At 42.6% G+C, this 20,090-nt stretch overlaps 1 protein-coding gene across 1 annotated transcript; it reads right to left on the minus strand.

The window, feature by feature from the left end:
* Nucleotides 1–2,530: 2,530 nt before the first annotated feature.
* Nucleotides 2,531–4,929, minus strand: LOC103716878 (protein DETOXIFICATION 49-like). The gene has a single exon (XM_008805066.4). It carries the CDS (start codon nt 4,384–4,386, stop codon nt 2,725–2,727), a length of 1,662 nt encoding a protein of 553 aa, XP_008803288.2. The 5' UTR covers nt 4,387–4,929; the 3' UTR covers nt 2,531–2,724.
* Between the last annotated feature and the right edge of the window lie 15,161 nt (nt 4,930–20,090).

The following is a 20,090-nucleotide window of genomic DNA, read 5'->3' on the forward strand; positions in this document are numbered from 1 at the left end:
CCAAAATAGCGCAACGTCCATGACGGTGATCGAGTTTCTTGCAGGAGATTGTGCAACCGGTGCAGTTGAAGCTAAACTTAATAAAAGAAATGAAAGGAAAACAAGGTTATTGCATCACAAGTTACGATCGATCTGACTTTTGGGTTTGAAAAGCGATAATTGGTTAAGCTGAGTTGAAGTAATCTCTATCGCCATCAATATTTGCGTTAAGTGATTCATAGGAGATGTCATCCCTTACGTTACAATGAGCTGGCATATGTATTAGCTACGTATCTGAAACTATCACCTTGAGAAGAAAAGTCTTTTAGTTTTGGAAACTTAAAAAGAGACGCTGCGACTCGCGAGTGGCTTCAGGCGTTAAGAGTTGAGTTATTTATTTTATACTGCTTCTGATTTAGAATCAAGATTCCGCATCATAAGTTATTCATTAAATAAGAAAAGAATAATGAGGAGCAGATGCAGCGATACGTTGATGAGACAATTGGACGTTGAAGAAACCATGATATGTTTATAGATATGGATCAAAAGAGCAGAAAATAAGGTTGAACATGCTATCTAGTATCGTCCAATCGAAACACCGATCGACTTTGTTAATAATTGGAGACCTTGTGGACATGACAGTCGGAAGCTATTATATATGAACTTGTAATTGAGCAAGGGCCTTCTAACTGATGTTCCAAACCCATGCACTAGAATATGTATTCTTGGCCCTTGGCGGTACTATTATGCTGCCCATCTTCGAACTCTTAAGGGGTTTTGAGAGGTGCGAGAGATCTAGAGATTATTTTAATCAATGTATCACGTCCTTGTTCAAATGCCAAGTCGATCTTTGGGATCTGTAGGATACATCAAGGCAAATTTCCACCTGGCTCCGTCCATGTAGATTCTCCAACAAACTGCCAAGGTAGTTGCAGGATTGTGCAACATGTACTTCTAATTTTCTATTTAGCCCCACTGCCTTCAACAAAAAGATCTTTCATGGGCTCCACCGCCATGTCTACTGGGCTCTAGTCCACTGGGACCTATTAGCATTATGCAAACTAGTTATTCTCCTAGTTTTCCTATAACAACCTAGAACCCCACCTAAAATAGCTAGCTGAAAAGTATTATTTAGATTCTTTGATTCTGTATAAGTATCCAAAATCTACCCAGCGAATAATTGATGTAGGACAAAACATACACCCACACGGATCTTTATATACTTTCTCCATTTAAACCATAACATCCTCATCAGGTCAAGGGTTCAAATCCATTCAAATGTAACCATAAGCACCATAATCGAACCTAATGGATCCGTGCTGCAGTGTTCCCTAGTCCACATAGGTTATGGTCTGGGTCCACTCTGATACTATTTGTAATAATCTAATATCTCACCCAAAATAACTAGCTGGAAGATATTTTTTTTAGGTTTCTTAGTCCTGTATAAGTAACCAAGATCTCTTCGGTAGAATAATCGATGTGGGACTAAACACACACTCACACGAGTCTTCATATACTTTTCTTGTTCAAACTCTAATGTTCTCGTTAAGCTAAGAGTTCAAATCTATTCAAATCTAGTCATAAGCACTACAATCAGCCCGTGGTCAGCTTCCATGAATCCGTATTGTAGTGCCCCTATTCTACATAGGCTATGGGCCAAGTTCGCTCTGATACTATTTGTGACAACTTAGGATCTCGCACAAAATGACTAGCCATAAGCTATTTTTTGAGTTTCTTGATCCTGTATAAGTACCCAAGATCTATTTAGCGAATAGCCGATATGGAACTAAACACATGCCCATACACGTCCTCACAATCACCATCTAGTTAAGTACAAGTACATGATGGACATAATTTGGCAATTCCCATCTAGGCTCGCCAACGTGTGTCTAGTTTACCCGTATACCTCTACCTATGGGATCTAGACCTATGGGCTTGGGACTGGTCCAAATCCTAGACCAGAAACTGTGGACCGGGTTAGTTAGGCCAGGTTCACTAGCTTTAACCAAAGTATATATGAGACTAACTAATTTTTTTTATTTTTTATTTTTTATTTTTGGTGACTAACTAACTTTCAAATGCTAAAAAAGCCTAGGTTCCAGGCCAGCTCCAATAAGGACCTAGCCAGAACAAAAGCAATGAGGTGGACGAGCCATGCGCGTGGGTCAAAACTCGAGGCCCAGAGGCGGATGCATGCGTCCGAATTGCGTCCCGCTGAATACAGGCTGGTGGAACCATTTAAAGGGTGGTCACTGGTCACCGCAGTTCAAATCATCGGACCCGCCGGTCCAAAGCGCGGGCAGCTCCTTTACGGAGTCACGCACTTCAAACCAACCAACCAGTGGGTAGAACAATCCAATCTTGGCAATCTATGGTGGTTGATGGCCGGCGAAAGAGGTTCAAACTTGGAAGCACCAAAGACTTCTAAATTCCACTCGCCCCCGGCACGATTCCACTCGCCATTCTGGAATGGCCAGCGACCGAGTCTTCACGCTGCCGGCTCTCCAGATGTTACGGCCGTCGGCAGAAGCCATCCAAAATACAAGTCATAACGCAGTCGAGACACCTCCTTTCTTTTAGCTCTTATCTACAACTACAAGACACACCAACCAAAAAGATATAGTTTAAGACATTTCTCATGGACTCTTCTCCTTCTCTTTGTAATACTAATGACTAACATCCTTGTTGCAATACAAGTAAACAAAAACAAAAAAGGAAACAAGAAGAAATGCAAATACACAAAGATCAAGTTTGTTTGGAAGATTGATCAACTGTTATTGTAATCACCAAATTGGCTTTCTCATCTTCATCGTCCACTGCGCTAGCTTTTAGCTGGTGCAGATGTTTCTCATCAGGTTCGTTTAAATGGCCGTTGAGAATTCCGGCGTCGCGTGCTGCACCGGTCAGCCTCTGCGCCCGCTCGGCCTGCAGGTCCCAGTCGGTGCGGTGGATGACAGCAAGCATGAGCACGACACATGTGGCCTGGGCGGCGAGGAGGCCGAGCCACAGGCCTTTGAAGTCGTGCCCTCCCCAGAAGGCGAGGCCGACGGCTACCGGCATCCCGACGGCGTAGAAAGAGCTGAGGTTTATGTTGGCCGCGGCCCGCGGCCGTGCACTTCCTCGCAGGACTCCGCAGCCTGTGGTCTGCGGGCAGTTTCCCAGCTCGCACATTCCTAGTATCGGAAGCACCGCTGCGGTGATCACTGCGATGGATGGGTCGTCGGTGAACATCCGGGCCCATGCATGCCGGACGGAGACGGCAAAGCTGAGGGCAATAAGCCCGAGGAGGAAGCTGGAAGAGAGGCCGACACAGGCGGCGCGCCGCGCGCAGTCAGGCCGGTTGGCACCGAGCTCGTTGCCGACGCGAGTAGAGACGCCAAAACTAAGGGAGGAAGGGAAAATGTAGATAAGCGATGTAGTCTGTATCAAAATGCCCATGGAGGCGACGGTGGATTTGGGGTTGAGGAGGAGGCCGCAGAGGAGGATCATGATCTCATACCACCACCATTCCAGGCAGACAGAGACGCAGCTGGGAAGGGCGAGGTTTAGAAGAGAGGACCAGCCGCGGAAGCTCTCGGCGGAGGGAATTATTCCGCCGGTGCTTTTGTAAATCCCCGTGAGGTAGAGGTAGGCAAGGAGGAGGAGGAGGAGGTTGAGGTTCGTCCAGACGGAGGCAAGGGCGACGCCGGGGATGCCGAGGCGGAGGACGGAGACAAGGAAGTAGTTGATGGGGAGGTGGAGCAGGGCGGCGAGGGCAGCGGCATAGGTGAGGGGGAGGGTGATGGACTGGGAGCGGAGGTAGACGCGGAGTGGGTGGAGGAAAGACTGAAGGAAGAGGTCGGGAAGGGAGAAGAGAATGTAGGACTGGGCGGCGGCGGAGATGGCGGGATCCTGGCCGCAGAGGAGGAGGAGCGGCCTCATGTTGGTCCAGAGGAAAGCAACGGGAATGGAAACCGACAGGAGGAGGAGAATGGTCTGCTGAAGGGCGAGACCGAGGAGGGGGAGCTTCTTGGCACCGAACGCCTGGCCGCAAATTGGCTCCATGCCCATTGCCAACCCGGAGAGGACAGAGTAGCCGGTTATGTTGGCAAAACCGATGGCGAGGGCACCCCCGGCGAGTGGGAGGCTACCGAGGCGCCCGAGGAAAAGCATGGAAATCATAGAGCGGGAGTAGATGAGGAGACTGGTCAGAGCCATGGGGACTGCCAAGCTTAATATAGACTTGGCCTCCACCAAGCCAAGAGCGAGCTCGGTAGGCGGCTTCGGCTTGAGTATCGGAACATCCTCTGATGGGCTCGTGGTCGTCTGCTGCTTCTGGACGAAGGGGACTGCGAGGAGACCGTGGGGTTCTTCATGGTGGTCGCATTGGCCCGGGGAGGGAGAGTCCGGGGTCACCGCCTTACACATCGCCAAGTGTTTGTTTGGTGGATTCTTTCTCTTCGCTTCCCACTCGGTTGGCCGCCGAGTTTTTCTTGGGTGCCACAGAGTTTTGAGGAATTTAGCAGTAGGTTGAGACTGGCTAAATAAATATTTATAGAGGGACAGGAAGTGTTGCTCCAAGAGATTGAGGTGGGTTGGTGACGAGTTCTTATTAGGCTGCGCACGTTCCCGCGACTTTGCTTGGAGGGTATCGTTTGTCGTCAAAGACCCTCTCGAGCAAGACGAGCAAAGCAGCTCGGCCTGCAGTGCCTTGAACCAAAACGGGGGGAAAAGAGTGAACGGCTTCCGGTCTCTCCCTCTCCCGCTCTCTCTCCGTCCCTCCAAAACTATTTGTGTGCAAGGAAACGAGAGGGCTGAGCCGATTTGGGCGCAGCTCTCGGGTTTATATCGTGGGGAATCCGCATGAGTTGTTCTTGCGGGACTCCTTTGTAGGTGCCACGGCCAATCCCAAAGCGGCTACCTGAAAAAGGACAGACGTCAGTTATTTTGTAGATTTATTTTATTTTGATATGCGCCTGTTTGTATACGTATACGTAATAAAAAATTAGCTCAAATTAAACTTTCCAGCGATTCAATGATACTGTGTTTTAGAGCCCTTAATTTCAAGCAAAAAGGTATTTTAATATATGGTAACAAATTTGACTTTCTAACTGTGTTGGAAGAAATGTTGGATACCTTGGTTTCAGATTAGATCGATCTTTTTGACATTGGTATAAACCGAGGTTAGTAACTTTGGTGAAAGCTGAGTAACCAATCAGTCGAGAAGCCATCTGGCACGCGCCGACAAAAATTGACAGCCTTAGCCACCAGCACATTCGGCAACATTGCAGTTAGTGCACGATTAGTGCCATATGCTGTCCACGTGGAATGATGCTCATGCTGTAAAGATAGGATTGGCCATTAACTTATGTTGCATCGACTTAGGTATTGACAAAATAGACTGCTCTATATAAAAAAGGTGGTCTAAGGGACCTCATGATATGTTGTTCTCTCAAAAAGAGAACTTTACTAAAATTTCTTCCTTCATCCATTTATCCTAACTTAGGCATCAAAAGATTTTCAGCCGGAAACTCTCCGGCGAGTTAACTTCTTACAGGCCATCTTCGGAGAAGGTCCACTCTTTCGCACCTTGGACTGCTCGTGCAGCTTAGTTTCTGTCGACGTTAGGGTTTGCCGCGCTGTGCTGAGACCTCAGTTCGGAATTTTGCGGCAAGATATAGCAATAAACAATTTGACTACTAGGGGTATTGGTGCTGGCTAGCTGGATGGGCATATGCACTACTCCGGCATTAATTGACGCTATGTTGGGAAGCAATCTACTTTGGATCCTAGCACCATCACAACAATGTCAACCCAAGATTTGCGGCTAGAAGCGCCGAGGGCCAAATAAGTTCTCCTGTGGATCCATCAACGGACCCGTTCATGGAATTAACCACATAAACACCCATGAAGAGCACGCCTCTGCATTTGTTAAACAGTCTCCTCAATATTCTTCCCCTTGCCATGCTCGTCATACATTTCTTTCATCCAGTTTTTTAGACAGTCAGCATCGTGGAGCCATCTACCTAAGCATCTGCTTTTCTTTATCCACTCTCATCCTCCTGCTGATCATGTTATCTCTTAATAATTTAGTGATGCACATCTAATTGAAGTAGAAAGACGTGGGTAATTCACTTCATACTTAATTATCATGTTCATTAAAAGATATTTTAAAAATATCCATCGTAACCTGGCAAGATGCGAGAGTAACATGGACCTTGAAAAGAAAAGTGAAAAAAATCTGCAGGGTAGCACCTTGGACAGTGTTTTTTACCTCAGAGCCTCCAACCCTAAGTTTTCTCAAGGTCAACTTCGATGGATGCCTGCTTGATGGCGGCCGAAAGAGAGGTGATGGCTTCGTCATTAGGAATTCGGACTCCAAGGTAGTAGTTGATGGTGGCTACCAGATCTTCGACACCTCAGTTCTTGGAGTAGAGCTGAGGGTGGCATGGGCTGGCCTGAGCTATTCTCGGCATGTGCTGCATGCCAGCTCAATCATATTGGAGGGCGACTCAGCCATCATGATTGGCTAGATCTAGAATGACTCTAGTGGCGGTGGAGGGGGCCACCTCTTGCTTCGAAATATTGGGTCTATGATGAGTGTTGGTGTGGCCTTTCAGGCTACGTATGTGTTTAACAGGCAAATGAGGCCGCGGACTGGGCAGTTTCGTATGTGGCCGGTCACTCCAAGAGCACTCCATGGGTTAGGGAGGGGAAGTTGTCTTGAACTGTATGAATCATTCGTCTTAGCCAAAAAAAAAAAAAAAAAAATCTGCATGCCTACATTACCACAGTCAATTAAGTTCACTTAAAAATATCCAAGTAGAAATAAACTACTAACTTTAGTGACTACGATTCTTTGGGTAGCTATCTTTCTAAGCGAATCTTAGATGAAAGTAGCCAACTGTGACCAGCAACACATAAACACAACAATCTAGAAATTTGGTAAGATGCTTTAGAGAGAAAACTTAGAGCTTTGTGACATGCCCCCGGTCCAAAATCGCAAGCCAAGGGTTACGAAAACCACCGCATACTCATAAGAAACTTTTCTCACAAGCATGCAAGGCATCTCATTATAATATCAAAATCAAGCAGCATAAATAATTTAAATAATAATGTTCAAATTCTAATTAAATAGCAAAATTAAAATCTTACGAAACTAATAATATTCCACAATCTTGCATCAACTCTAAAACAAAATCTAATCTAAATAAAGATATCAAAATCTTGTCTCTAATCACTCTCCTATGATAAATCTCTAAGTCGGCCTAATTTTTTGGATCTGTAAGAATAATAAGAAATCATAAAATAAGCTAAAAAACCCAATAAGTAATGAACACTATAGCTAGATAAATCAAACAATAAAATAATAATAATAATATACTAAAATTAAACATGTAAAATATATTGATTCAAAGCTAAATCGATACACTATCCAGTCACTTCAAATTTTGAATCTTGTTTTATAAATCAACTATCTTTCAAATCATCAAGTTTATCTTGACAATCATGAGCTATGACCACATTTATACGCTATAGCTGGGTCAGAATATGAGCTCATCAAAGTGCCAATGAATAACCTTCACTGGCAGGATATCAATATGCCAATATATAATCTCCATTAGCAGGGCATCGATATGCCAACGTATAACCCCTAGTGGCAGGGTGTCAATATGCCAGTAAATAACTTTTACTAGCAGGGTGTCGATACACTAGCGAATAACCCTCACTAATAAGGTGTCGATATACTAGTGAATAACTTCCACTAGCAGAGTATCGATACACAGTTTGGCTGCGAGTCCAAATCTGTTTCAAAGCAAAAATTTATTTTTTCATATTCAGTGTTTCAAATCGTAAGATACATAAATTCATACGACATCAAAATCAATTGAATATACTTCATATCGAAATCAATACATTCAATTAAGAATCATGCAATATTTTCGAAAGAGACACATATAATAATAAAATACTATGCATCAACTTCATAAATCAAGAATGATTCGTTTAAGAAAATATCTATAATTTGCCGATAGATATAGAAAACGAGTTACATTACTTACCTTACGAGCGAATCCAAACCTTCAGTCCAATTAGTTTCAAAAATCTTTTTAAGATCCTGATATTTAAAAATTATCAGAAGTTATCGTGATCATTTCAAAAATAGAAATTCTAATTTCGATACCTTTATAGGACTAACCATGTGGGAGTGCCTGACACCCCGGTTAGTCTAATCAAGGTAAAACTTATCTGATCATGTTCGAACTAGGGTACAAATGGTTCAATAGAGATCGGAGGTGATCCAATTTAATAGTATCTGGGAAGAGCCAAGATGAAGGCTGGCATGCTACCCGTCAAACATGGATTATAGCCCTTCACCAGGGTTGACCCGGAATTATGAAGAAAAGTATCTTACTAGGTTTATCATCCCTAGAGAGAGTGGAGAGAAAAAATTCAATATAGAGAGAAAAATAAAGAGAGAAAAAGAAAAGAGAAGAGAGAGAAACTCAATTCGGGTTCAATCTGGGTCTGGGTTTGGTTGTCAATGGCACAGTCAACCTAAATCAATCAACATGTCTGGCTATGAGTCAAGAGACAGAAACTTTGTAGAAAGAAATAAAAGAGAGAGAGAGAGAATGGGGGAAGAGAGAGAAAGGAAGCTTTTCTTTCTCTAACCAAGAAAGAGGAAGAAGAGGGGGATTGCAGGTGATGCCCGGGGTTAGGGACCCATGGCCAGCCCACAGGCGGTCGGCATCACCAAAACTAACAAAAATAGGGGTTTTAACCCCTTAAACTATGAAACCAGCGCATCCTGATGGTCGTAGCTCCGGCCATAGCTTCCAGCCTCTATGAGGGATCAAGAAAAGCTTCCAACGACAAGCGCCCATGATGAAAGCAGCCAGAATCGGGATCGGTTGATCAAAATAGAGGTAACATGGCATCGCCCTTTTGCGTCAAAAATTCGGCAAATGTCGGCTGAAAACAAGCTTCCAAAGGTCGCAAAAGAGGAAGAGAGGAGAAGGAGAAGAAGAGAAGCACATACCTCGATCCGACGAAGTGGTCCGATGGCTCCTTCTGGCAACAAATCGAGAAAGAAGAACCGAAAGAGGAGTTTGGGATCGGTGGCTCGATCTCAAGTGAACTCAAAGGAAGAGGAGGTGGCCTTTAAATAGCAATTCCAACCTTATCTAGACGGTCTTTGGATCACGATGAACTTTCGATCTCTAGCGTGATCGGAGAGAAAGAAGACTTGCAGCCAAAGTCTTCTTCTCTGCCTTCCGCACGTGCATCACAAGTGAAGCTTGGCCCAAAAATGGCTGGGCCAAGCACTCTAGGCCGGTCAAATAGATTGGACCCAAATACGGGGTATCACACACGCGCGCGCACACACACGCATGCACATGCGCACACACATACGCACGCTCACACACACGTACGCGCGCGCGCGCGCGCACACACTAGGTAAAGAAATTTAAGATATGCTTAACTAGTGATGTCAATAGATAAAAAAATCGAAATTCAGTATTACCCCTCCAAAGCTGAAGCCGTAAGATTTTTGAAATAAAAAATTATAACCTCCACTGAAAAAGCTACAAACCAAAAACCGTTTAATCATTTTTATTCATTTCAAAATTTTCACATATAAATAACTGAATTAAAAAATATTATCCACAATTTTTATAATATAATTCATATCAACTCGTCTAATAAATATATACGACAATAATAACTAACACAACTATCTAGCTAACAAACTCAATAATTCAAAAATAATAATACAACCTTCCAACAAATACAATAATCTAAGTTAAAAATATGTCCAACTATATCAAAAAAAAGTATAATGATAAATTTTTCAATACAAGTGAATTTTAGTGAACAATTTAATCCTTCATTTTACCTTCACTAATCTATAAATATATTATGCCTAAAATAGAAAAAAAAACTGATAAAACAGGCTCAATTAATAATTCATCTGATGGATAGTATAAATTGAGTGGGATTGGAGGTTAGGATTATCTGATAACCATTCTTGTGGAGTAGTAATTTAGATTTACATTAAATATAAAGGATATTAAGAGTGTTAAATATCGGGTATATTCGGTTTTAGATTTGGTTTTAGATTAGGGAATCACTAAAATTGTAATCGAAACTGAAATCAAACAATTTTTAATTTTTAAACTGATCATCAAAATTTTCTCAATTTAATTTTAGTTATTTTTAAAAAAGATAAATAAAATATTCGGATATTTTTAAAGAGAGATTGGCATCTCTCTCTCTCTCTCTCTCTCTCTCTCTCTCTCTCTCTGTGTGTGTCTCTGCGGTCGTCATGGATGTTGGTCCCCTCGAGTTATGCATGAATCATGCAGTGAACTCAGAGCCCTCGAAATGGGAAGAGGCGAAGCTTTCCACCAAAAAGCCTTGGACGTGTCGAGCAGTGGATAAGGTTGAGCTGAGACGTGTCTGTCGTGGGGGATGGCAGGCTCCGAGTACCGTGCAATTTGTACTCACTACAGCAAGCTCACCAGTTCGAGGGGGAAGAGCTAAGAATGTTTCCTTCCACTCCTTCCATTCTTTATTATTATTATTTTTAAAAATAAGGGCGAGTTTTTTTTTTTTTTTTTGCTTAAGAAAAGGGGTAGGGGGGAGGAAGGAACAAGCCCATCCCCGCATAGCAGCCCCCACTGGGCCCCCGCCCCGCCAGGAGAATGTTCGATGCGGGCAGAAATGGCCGTGTGTTGGGCACCCCGACCGGTTTTACTCATACCCTCCCCACCCGTGGGCCCGGCTCAGCTACTCCTCTGAGCTCTGGCTCGAGTCCCACGTGTGAGTACGTCACACCCGGCACCACCCCGGCTACTAGCGGTTCAAGAACGGTCCTACACCACAAGTCCAAGCAGTGGCCAAAGTAGTGAGCTCCGGTCCACAATTTAATCGTCGCCGCAGCGATTTGAACTTGGGACCTTATAGTTAGAATTGCTGCCCAGTACCACTAGGCTACCACCTTGGTTGCCATCCATTCCAATCAAACTTAGAACCTTTTTCCTATCCAGATACTAATGAGAGAAATGCCAATTGACATGAAAGTGTCGTCATTTAAACAACCATGTCCATGGTGCTCAAGAGAAGGTCCTGCCAATCAACATTGGGTAATTAGATAGATTTTGAGCCTCACACAGGAATCAGAGTGTAACTAGATAGGTTTTGAGAACTTGAGAAATAAAGGCTGGATTGTATTGCATTGTCTTTTCTAATAACTAATATATATATAGAGAGAGTGTACAAGATCGAGTGGTTACAACTTGGAGATGTGTCGTTCCCAAGAGTGAGGAATGTCCCGATCATGAGGTTACAACTGTAGAGGAGTCGAGAGTTATTACATTCCGATCCATTCTGATAATGTAGATACAATCATATAATTGGAGAAGAGTCAAGGGTTATCCTGTTCGATCCAGCAAACTAGGTCTTATCCAATTTAAATACTCGACGTGCAAAAGCCTGGTAGACCAGGATATTGAACGATCAAATGATGGTCAAGACCTATCGCATGGCAGCAATTGTTGGTTGACCAAGGCAAGTTAAGAGACTGAAAACTACAAGAGTCGGGTTAAAACCTGGACGGTGTTGAATTATAACCATATATATCAAAAAATAATATCGTTAGTAAAACTATAATTATCTATTATATATATTATTAATGTAGTCCTATAGTCTGGGACCATTGTCGCCGAAACCGTCCCGATCTGCCATGGGTACGGCTTGGGACGGTTGCTCTGACCATGGTACTAGACTATAGGACTACATTAATAATATATATTGTTGGAGGGGTTGAGGGGCGATGGAGGACATTGGGTTAGAGCGTGTCCAGGTACTGCGTCCCCTCGAGAGTATTGTCTTCTCTGGGATCGGGCTCGGGCCTCTTTGGCGCCTTTGCCGCCCTTACGAGTTTGTCCCACGTGATGTGGGCACTCTCAAAGGAAAGGAGTGCTGCCCCTCCTTATAAGGCACAGTCCTTTCCACTACTCTTCCAATGTCGGACAAAAGTCCGTCGCCCACTACTCTTCCAATGTGGGACTAAAGTCCGTCGCCCCTCAACTCCCCCAACATGCCCCCCAATGGGAAGGGCTGTGCCGAGGTTCGAGGGGCAACCTGCATGGGCCACCAGCTAGCATATCGGGTTAGAGCATGTTCGGGTACTGCGTCCCCTCGAGAGTATCCGCTCTGGAATCGGGTTCGAGCCTCTTCCGCGCCTTTGCTGCCCTCATGGCTGGGTTTGTCCCACGTGACATGGGCGCCCTCAAAGGAAAGGGGTGCTGCCCCTCCTTATAAAGCACAGTCCTTTCCACTACTCTTCCAATGTGGGACTAAAGTCCGTCACCCCTCAACCCCCCCCAACATACCCCCCCCCAATGGGAAGAGCTGTGCCGAGGTTCGGGAGGCGACATGCATGGGCCACCAGCTATCACATCGGGTTAGAGCGTGTCCAGGTACTGCATCCCTTCAAGAGTATTGTCCACTCTGGGATCGGGTTCGGGCCTCTTCGGCGCCTTTGCCGCCCTCACAGGTTTGTCCCACGTGATGTGGGCACCCTTGAAGGAAAGAGGTGCTGCCCCTCCTTATAAGGCACAGTCCTTTCCACAACTCTTCCAATGTGGGACTAAAGTTCGTCGCTCCTCAACCCCCCAACAATATATATTATTAATGTAGTCCTATAGTCTGGTATGATGGCCGGCGGAACCGTCCCGAGACGTACCGATGGCAGACCGAGACGGTTCCGGTAATGAAAACGAAACCAACGACGGAGAAGGAGAAGAAAAAAAAAAGACGAAGAGAGAGTGGGGGAGAAAGGGAGGGAGAAGAAGGAGGAGAGACGAAGGTGGAGGCCGGCCGACGGAGGACGAGAAGCCGCTGCGCGGAGGAGGCGGAGGCTGGGGAGCCACGGAAGAGGGGCTCCACCTCCTTAACAACAGCTCTTTGGCCTCCACCTCCTCCGCGCACCGGCTCTTTGGCCCTCCGCTGGCCTCTCTTGGCCTCTCCTTCTCTCTCTCTTTTTCTCTCTCCCAGTCTTGTTCTCCCCTACCTCTTCTACTATATCGGCATAGGCCTGGCACGGTGCAGGCCTGTATCGACCCATGCCATTGGACAGCCAGTCTGAGGTCCAGTACTGGCATAGCAGACACTGTCTAGCACACTGTTGGACTTTGAGATCTTTCATATGAAGCTTCTAATTGAAGCTTAGCGGTATAGAAAGTATTCACAACCTTCACCTCCCTAACAATATGGGAGCATTTGATATAGGGTGATGGCTCCAAAATCAAGGGTGATGTGACTGAAGGTGATGAGATCATCATATTTAGTTACATCATTGTGATCCTACATGGTAATGATCCCAAGTCACCTACATTCTTGAAATCACCATCCAATTTGTGACGAAAAACCTATTCTTAAGGTCTGGTATTCAAGATCAACCAAAGATGATGATCTTGGACAGAAAATTGGGGACAAAAACCTCTCAATCCAACTGGCAAAATTCGTTTATCAATATACAGTCAATATATTGTATTAATATTATATATTATATTCGTATTACATTATAGTATTTATAATATACTATAGTATAATTATATTATTAATAATTTATTGACAAATTATTGTTCAGTTATTTTTAAAATTATAACAAAAATATAATATTGTACTTTATATTTACATCATGAAATTATCTAATATATTTCTTACATTTAACTTATTTTCCTAATCAAAATAAACATTAGTATTAAAATGATAATATATTATAATCATAAATGAAAATGTTAATTCTATAATAACAATTAATATATTTTTATAGGATCAATAATTATAACATTAATAAATATTTTTTATAAAATTTGTTAATAATTTATTATAATATATTTTTGTATAATTAATAAATATATTTTTATGGAATATATTATGGATAGTTTTGGTATTACATGGTCAATGATCTTGTCTTGATCCTATGGAATACCACACAAGTTACTCGTGGATATTTGGAGATCTTTAATCGCTGAGCATAGCATATTAGAGGATCATATTACTCCAAGATAAGAATCACCAATTATCGAAGATCATCTTAGTAATTCCATTAATTTGGATCAGCAAATGCCTCCTATAAAGTCTCATCTTTTTAAGAAAACCTAAGATTCCACGAGAATGGAGCATATAATTACTAAAGTAATCCTCCTCACTATTATTCCAAATAATATTGCATAATCAGAACATGACATCACTAGCTCTACATAATAGTCAAATAATTTGAAGCATGTTAATGTAAATAAGGAGAATAATTAGGTATTACAGGAGATTAAAAAAAAAGAAAAATTAGTATCTGGGTACATTGATGATCACATTGAATATGTAATTTTACCGGCATGTGTACATACATAGAGGATATTTAAGAAACTACATCTATTATATATTGTTTTCAATTAATTTGCACGTCTAAACTTTTTAGGTGGGCTAATAGTTTTTTCACGCTAAATAACCCAAGCATCATGTAACTTTACTTGATAATGGCTAGGGAAAGAGCGTATTGGGTATGTTTTTTAGTAAAAAAAATATTTTGAGAATAGCTGTGGGAGCACCACCTATATATGGTTACACCAAATTAATAACAAAGAAGGGAAAGAAAGAAAGAAAGAAAGAAAGAAGAAAAGAAGAAGGGAAAGAAAGAAAGAAAAATAAATACCGGCAACTTCTTCCAATGTAAAATATACGAGATGCTACAGTTGCTATTTGAGGAATTTTTGGTATACAAAAATATCACAAAGACATATTTAAGTGACTAAAAGCCTAGCAACGACAATTCTTTCTATATTAATATTTCCAGATCAGTTGAATTAAAATTTAACCCCAACAGCGGATATATAGGATTATATTTTATGTTAAAATATTTGTAGAAAAAGAGAAAAACAAAAAAAAAAGACAAAAATAATTTTATTTATCTATTCCATCATATTTGGTATATCTCAGAGGTTATATATACTCGTATATAGACTTTATATATAAAAAAAAGGTTGATATAATGTTATACTAACAAAGAAAAATATTAGTCGCTGATACAAGTTATTATGTGAAACTTAAAATCATTCTAACAAGATCTTGCTAGCAAAGAAAAATAATACTGATCGATACACGAATGTACTCAGAAACTGACGTATTAGATTAAGAGCTAAAGTAGCAGCTCAGAAGCTGATACGATATACTAGGAGATGAGATAGTAGCTTAGAGACTGACGTGGTGGTAGATCAAGAGCTGACATGGCAGCAAAGAGCCTAATGTGGTAGAACACGAGCTGTTATAGCAGCTTAGAAGCCGACGTAGTAGACTATGAGTTGACATAGCAACTCAGAAGCCGATATGACAGACTGATGTGTTAATATAGAATTTAATATGGAAGAAAAAAACTGACATAACAACTTAGAAATTGATGCAACAAATTAGAAAGCTAACGCAACAAACTGATGTATTTGGTAATGCTGATGTAGCTAACTGACAAGATAAATTAATGCATCCATTGATATACCTGACTAACATAGCAAACTAGTATGTTTGTCGATATGTCTGATTGATATGACAGACTGACGTGTCTGCCGATATAGCTGATTAACTTATCTGATGATGTGACAGTGAGAAGACGCATAGAAGATGACAGTTGTAACGAGCACAGAGCTTAGAGAGAAGGAAACCGAAGATCGACGATCCTCATAGATGGAGGCACTATAGAAGAGGAGCAAGAGATCTCAAACTAGATGGTAAAGAAGCCGGAGGCAGCAAATTAAACCAAAGATTGAGAGAAGGGGGCTGAGCGAGGTGAGGAGAGATGACCGTAGATTTGAAGCTGAGGAGAAAAACGGTAGAGAAGAGCTGGAAATCTATAAAAAATAAAGGATCTTCGAATATTAATCTACCAGAAATAGAAGATATGCAGATCTACTAAGGAATATGAGATCTTCAAATGTTGATTAACTAGAAAATAGAGGATCCATAGAAAAATTGAGGATCTACAGATGCACCGAAAAATAGAGGATCTACTGATCCATCGAAAAATAGAGAAACTTCGGGTACACCGCCCGTCACACCCTGGGAATTGATTTCGCCCGAAGCATCGGACCAATGATCACCCATGACTTCTGATTCACCTAGAAACAGAGATCGATAGATCGGCAATAGGAGTCTTCAAAGCTTCTAGACATGGCAATGATGGCCACAGCAATGACGCAAGATATGGTGCTGGCAGATTAGGTAATGGTGGCTCTGATACCATGTTAAATTATTTGCAGAAAAAAAAGTAGAGAAAAAAAGAAAAAAAAGATAATTTTATTTCTCTATTTTATCATATTCGCCACATCTCAAGAGTTATATTTACTCATATACAGACTTTATACAAAGAAGATAATATAGGCTAATATAAGATCATGTTAACAAAAAAAATATTACTCGTTGATACAAGTTGTTATGTGATCTTTAAAATTACTCTAGCAAGGCAATGCTATAAGAAAAGAATATTACCGACCAATACAAAATTATACTAATAAAGAAAAATATTATAAACTGATACAGATTGTTACGCGATCTCTAAAATGACACTAACATTCTACGTACCAACACTATAAATCAATCAGCGACACCTAAATTTTCTACAAATGATGGAGTAATTTCTCACCATCTTCTTAATCTCCTGCTTCTTGTTAACGGCGTAATCATATGGTTTAGACAATAAATGAATCCATAAGAAAGAGTCCTATTCAAAAATACTTATTAGATCCGTTGGTTACTTTTTTTTTTCTTTTTTTTTTTGCAGGAGATAATATATGACGATGGAGCTGTCCAAGCCATTCAGTTTATCCAAGCTTTGGAAGTAGCCACATTTCCTACTCCCGAGGACCAGGGCAGATACTTCCCCGCAAACAGGAAAGAAACAGGACCATACCATTCCAATAATTACATGCAAGTGGGTCCGCTCCTCTCCAGCACTTGGCTTTTCCCCGCCCACTTGTACCGTTCTCCGGCGCGAATTCCCTGAGACAGTTAAGAGAAGGACCACAGCATTCCTGCTGCCTAGTTGGGGTCCATTCTCTCGAGCCTCCAAATTGTCTTCTTCCCGGATTCCATGGATTCAAGTCGTCTGTAAGACTAGCAATCGCGGAGCCTTCATATATAAGGTGTCTTTATCCTCCACATAAACTTGTAGCAGTTTTGTTTTCCATGTGAAATGATAAGAAATCTTAGAACCCAGAGATATCCTCCGCCGAGTAATACCCTTGGACTTGGATCTGTTCTAGAAGTTCCCCATGAACTAGTCAATCGGCCGAGCGACGGTCTGTCGAGGGCAAAGGTTAGTCCTTACGGCGGTGGGTGGACGCAAGGATTCCAGTTCCATTCAAATTGGAACCTTCCATCGGTCTTGAAGTCTTTTCTTTTTTTCTCAATATTTTCCAGTGCTCTGGGCTCCAAAAGTCCTTTAGGGCCGTGTGAGCGAATGAGGTTATGACATCTAAGAGTGAAATGCCGACATGGTTTGAAAGGAGGTGGGTTTAAGGACAAACTGGAGTGCGGACAGATTCAAACTTAGTTTCAAATGTTCCCATGGGATCTATCATGCCATCTTTTACACGTTTGTAGTCTAGCCAATCCATGGGAAGTTTGGTTCTCCAGACATCCTGGAGGTTTGGATTTGATGTCGGAAAGTGATGCGCTTAGAATATCGGTAAGTCGTCTCCAGATGCCGGTCAAAGTCCTCATCTGTTTCATACGGGGGCGCCGTTGAAATCTTACGAATTTAATTACGTGCCATAAGCTCGCGACCATGCCATAGACTTACGGACAGGCAGCTTGTATTAGTTATGGTTTTCTTTTTTAAAAATACTGATCTTGTAAATAGTTTGATGGGATACTATGATTATATCATATAAACAACAATCTTTTTATTTTCATTCTCAAATATGTTTTCTTTGCTGCTCTCTCTCTCTCTCTCTCTCTCTCTCTCTCTCTCTCTCTCTAAATAATAGGAATAATATGCAATTTTGAGTTACACATCAAACATAGACACCCCTGCAATCACAAAAAATTTATTAGGAGGCAGGTGCCAGCTTTCTCGAATTATTTTTCTTTTTTTCCTTAAAAAAAAGAAACTAGTATGGCCGAAATCAAGATGAGGACGGGACTCCTCAGTCCTTGATACCGACTCTCAAAAGTTTTAGCATGGAACGACCAGTGCATTAACGTGTTTCAACTCGCAATACATATATTTTGTGGACTATAAATCTTTTACAAACACGATTCAAAAGTTTGCCAACTAGTTGTTCTTTTCCCCTTCAAATGCGGCGGCAATTTGCTGGCTGTTTCTTACATTCGATATTATTTTGAGTTTATCACCCCTTTCTAGCTACTTGTGTTGGGACATTATTCTGAATCCATCTCTTTCTTGTTAGTTGGTGTAATTTCAATATCTCATGGATTTTTCGTGTGCAGTGCATGAGTTAATCATTTTTATTTATTGTTTCACTTACTATAACTCGGTTAGTACGTCTATCTATATCAACTTAAGTGTGGCAAATAAATAGAGTTTTCATTCAACTTTCACGAGGCAATAACTTAATTGGAAGTCCCTAATTATTCTTAGGCGACTCCTCCCTGGATATTATTAGAAGATATTCATTTTTTTCTTTTCCTTTTCTCGTGGTAGAGTTGTCCTATTGGAGATAAGAACGCCATTTCAAAATGACATAATTATGCAGTGTTATATATATAAAGCAAAATTGTTTCTTTTCTTTTCCTTTTTGTTTTAATGTATCATGCTATATATTATAGTTTATTTTTTTTCTTAACTTCTTTTGCTTATTTTTTTGAACATCAATCTTACTTATTTTGGGAATGATATTTGTAGCATTTATTGGTCGTGATGAATAAATATATTAATTAGTTCCATCTTGGATAGAGATTGATGTTGAATTCTTCATCTATTCCCTCACTTGTCTGAAAATATCCATTCTAATAAAGAGGGCCTTGCTTCATTCCCACCCGTCCCCCAACCCCCAACCCCTTTTTGAGACTGTTCATAAAACTGGTTGGAGGGTGGATATGAAAAGGAAGCCTTCAAACACAAATACCTACTGTTACGGGGGAACTTAGCCACCATGCCCCACGTGACCGGCACGCGCGCCCAGGAAGACGTCGGCTGCCCCTTGATCCAGCAATCCGACCCCGAGTCGGACATCTTCGGCTCCGCAGCTCGACCCCGAGTCGGCTGCCCCTTGATCCAGCAATCCGACCCCGAGTCGGACATCTTCGTCTCCGCAGCCCGACCCCGAGTCGGCTGCCCCTTGATCCAGCAATCCGACCCCGAGTCGGACATCTTCGTCTCCGCAGCCCGACCCCGAGTCGGACATCTCTCGACAACGACATGCTATTCCCCAGAGGCACGCCGCGGCCCTCTGCTCCACTACACCCAGCAACGGTCGTATCCGGCGCTGCTCCACGATCCCCTGTAACAGCCGTACAAAGCGGAGCTCCACTATGCCCTGTCATGGCCGTACCCAGCGCTGCCCCACGACGCCCTGTAACGGCCATGTCAGTGGCAGCTCCATCGTGCTACACGATGACCAACCCCCCAAAAGGACCCCCCAGCCTGGTATATATGCGGCTGGGGGGAGAAGGGGGAGGGTAAGCAAGAACTTCCGGAGCATTCTCTTACTTGCTACTATTATCTCTCCTTCTCCTCCAATCTCCTCTGACTTGATCGTCGGAGGGCCCCCACTACCCCAGTGGTGGTGCGAGGCTTGCTTGCAGGTTTCCCGGTGGAAGGTGGAGCGCAATCAACACCAACCAAGGCAACTCAAACGGAACCCCGTTCACACCGCTGTGCCAATCGTTCTCGGTTTGGACCACCAGCAACAGTTGGCGCTAGAAGGAGGGGCCCGAATCTCAGAGCGATCGTAATGGCACGGCGAGGTGGTCGTGGAGCTTCCAATGCCTCCGGTCGCGGGGCCTCTCGCGCCTCCGGCCGGGAGGCCGCTGCGTCTCCAACACATTCTCAGCAACACTCCACCGCTCCACCTCCCATTCAGATGGTCGAAGCCGCTCAGTTCGACCAG

This window comes from Phoenix dactylifera, chromosome 2 (genome assembly GCF_009389715.1).
Source record: "Phoenix dactylifera cultivar Barhee BC4 chromosome 2, palm_55x_up_171113_PBpolish2nd_filt_p, whole genome shotgun sequence".
Taxonomy (NCBI): Eukaryota; Viridiplantae; Streptophyta; class Magnoliopsida; order Arecales; family Arecaceae; genus Phoenix; species Phoenix dactylifera.

Bases quoted from the DNA above. Each gene is read 5' to 3' on its own strand.
- LOC103716878 (XM_008805066.4), bottom strand. From the start codon at position 4,386: ATGTGTAAGGCGGTGACCCCGGACTCTCCCTCCCCGGGCCAATGCGAC.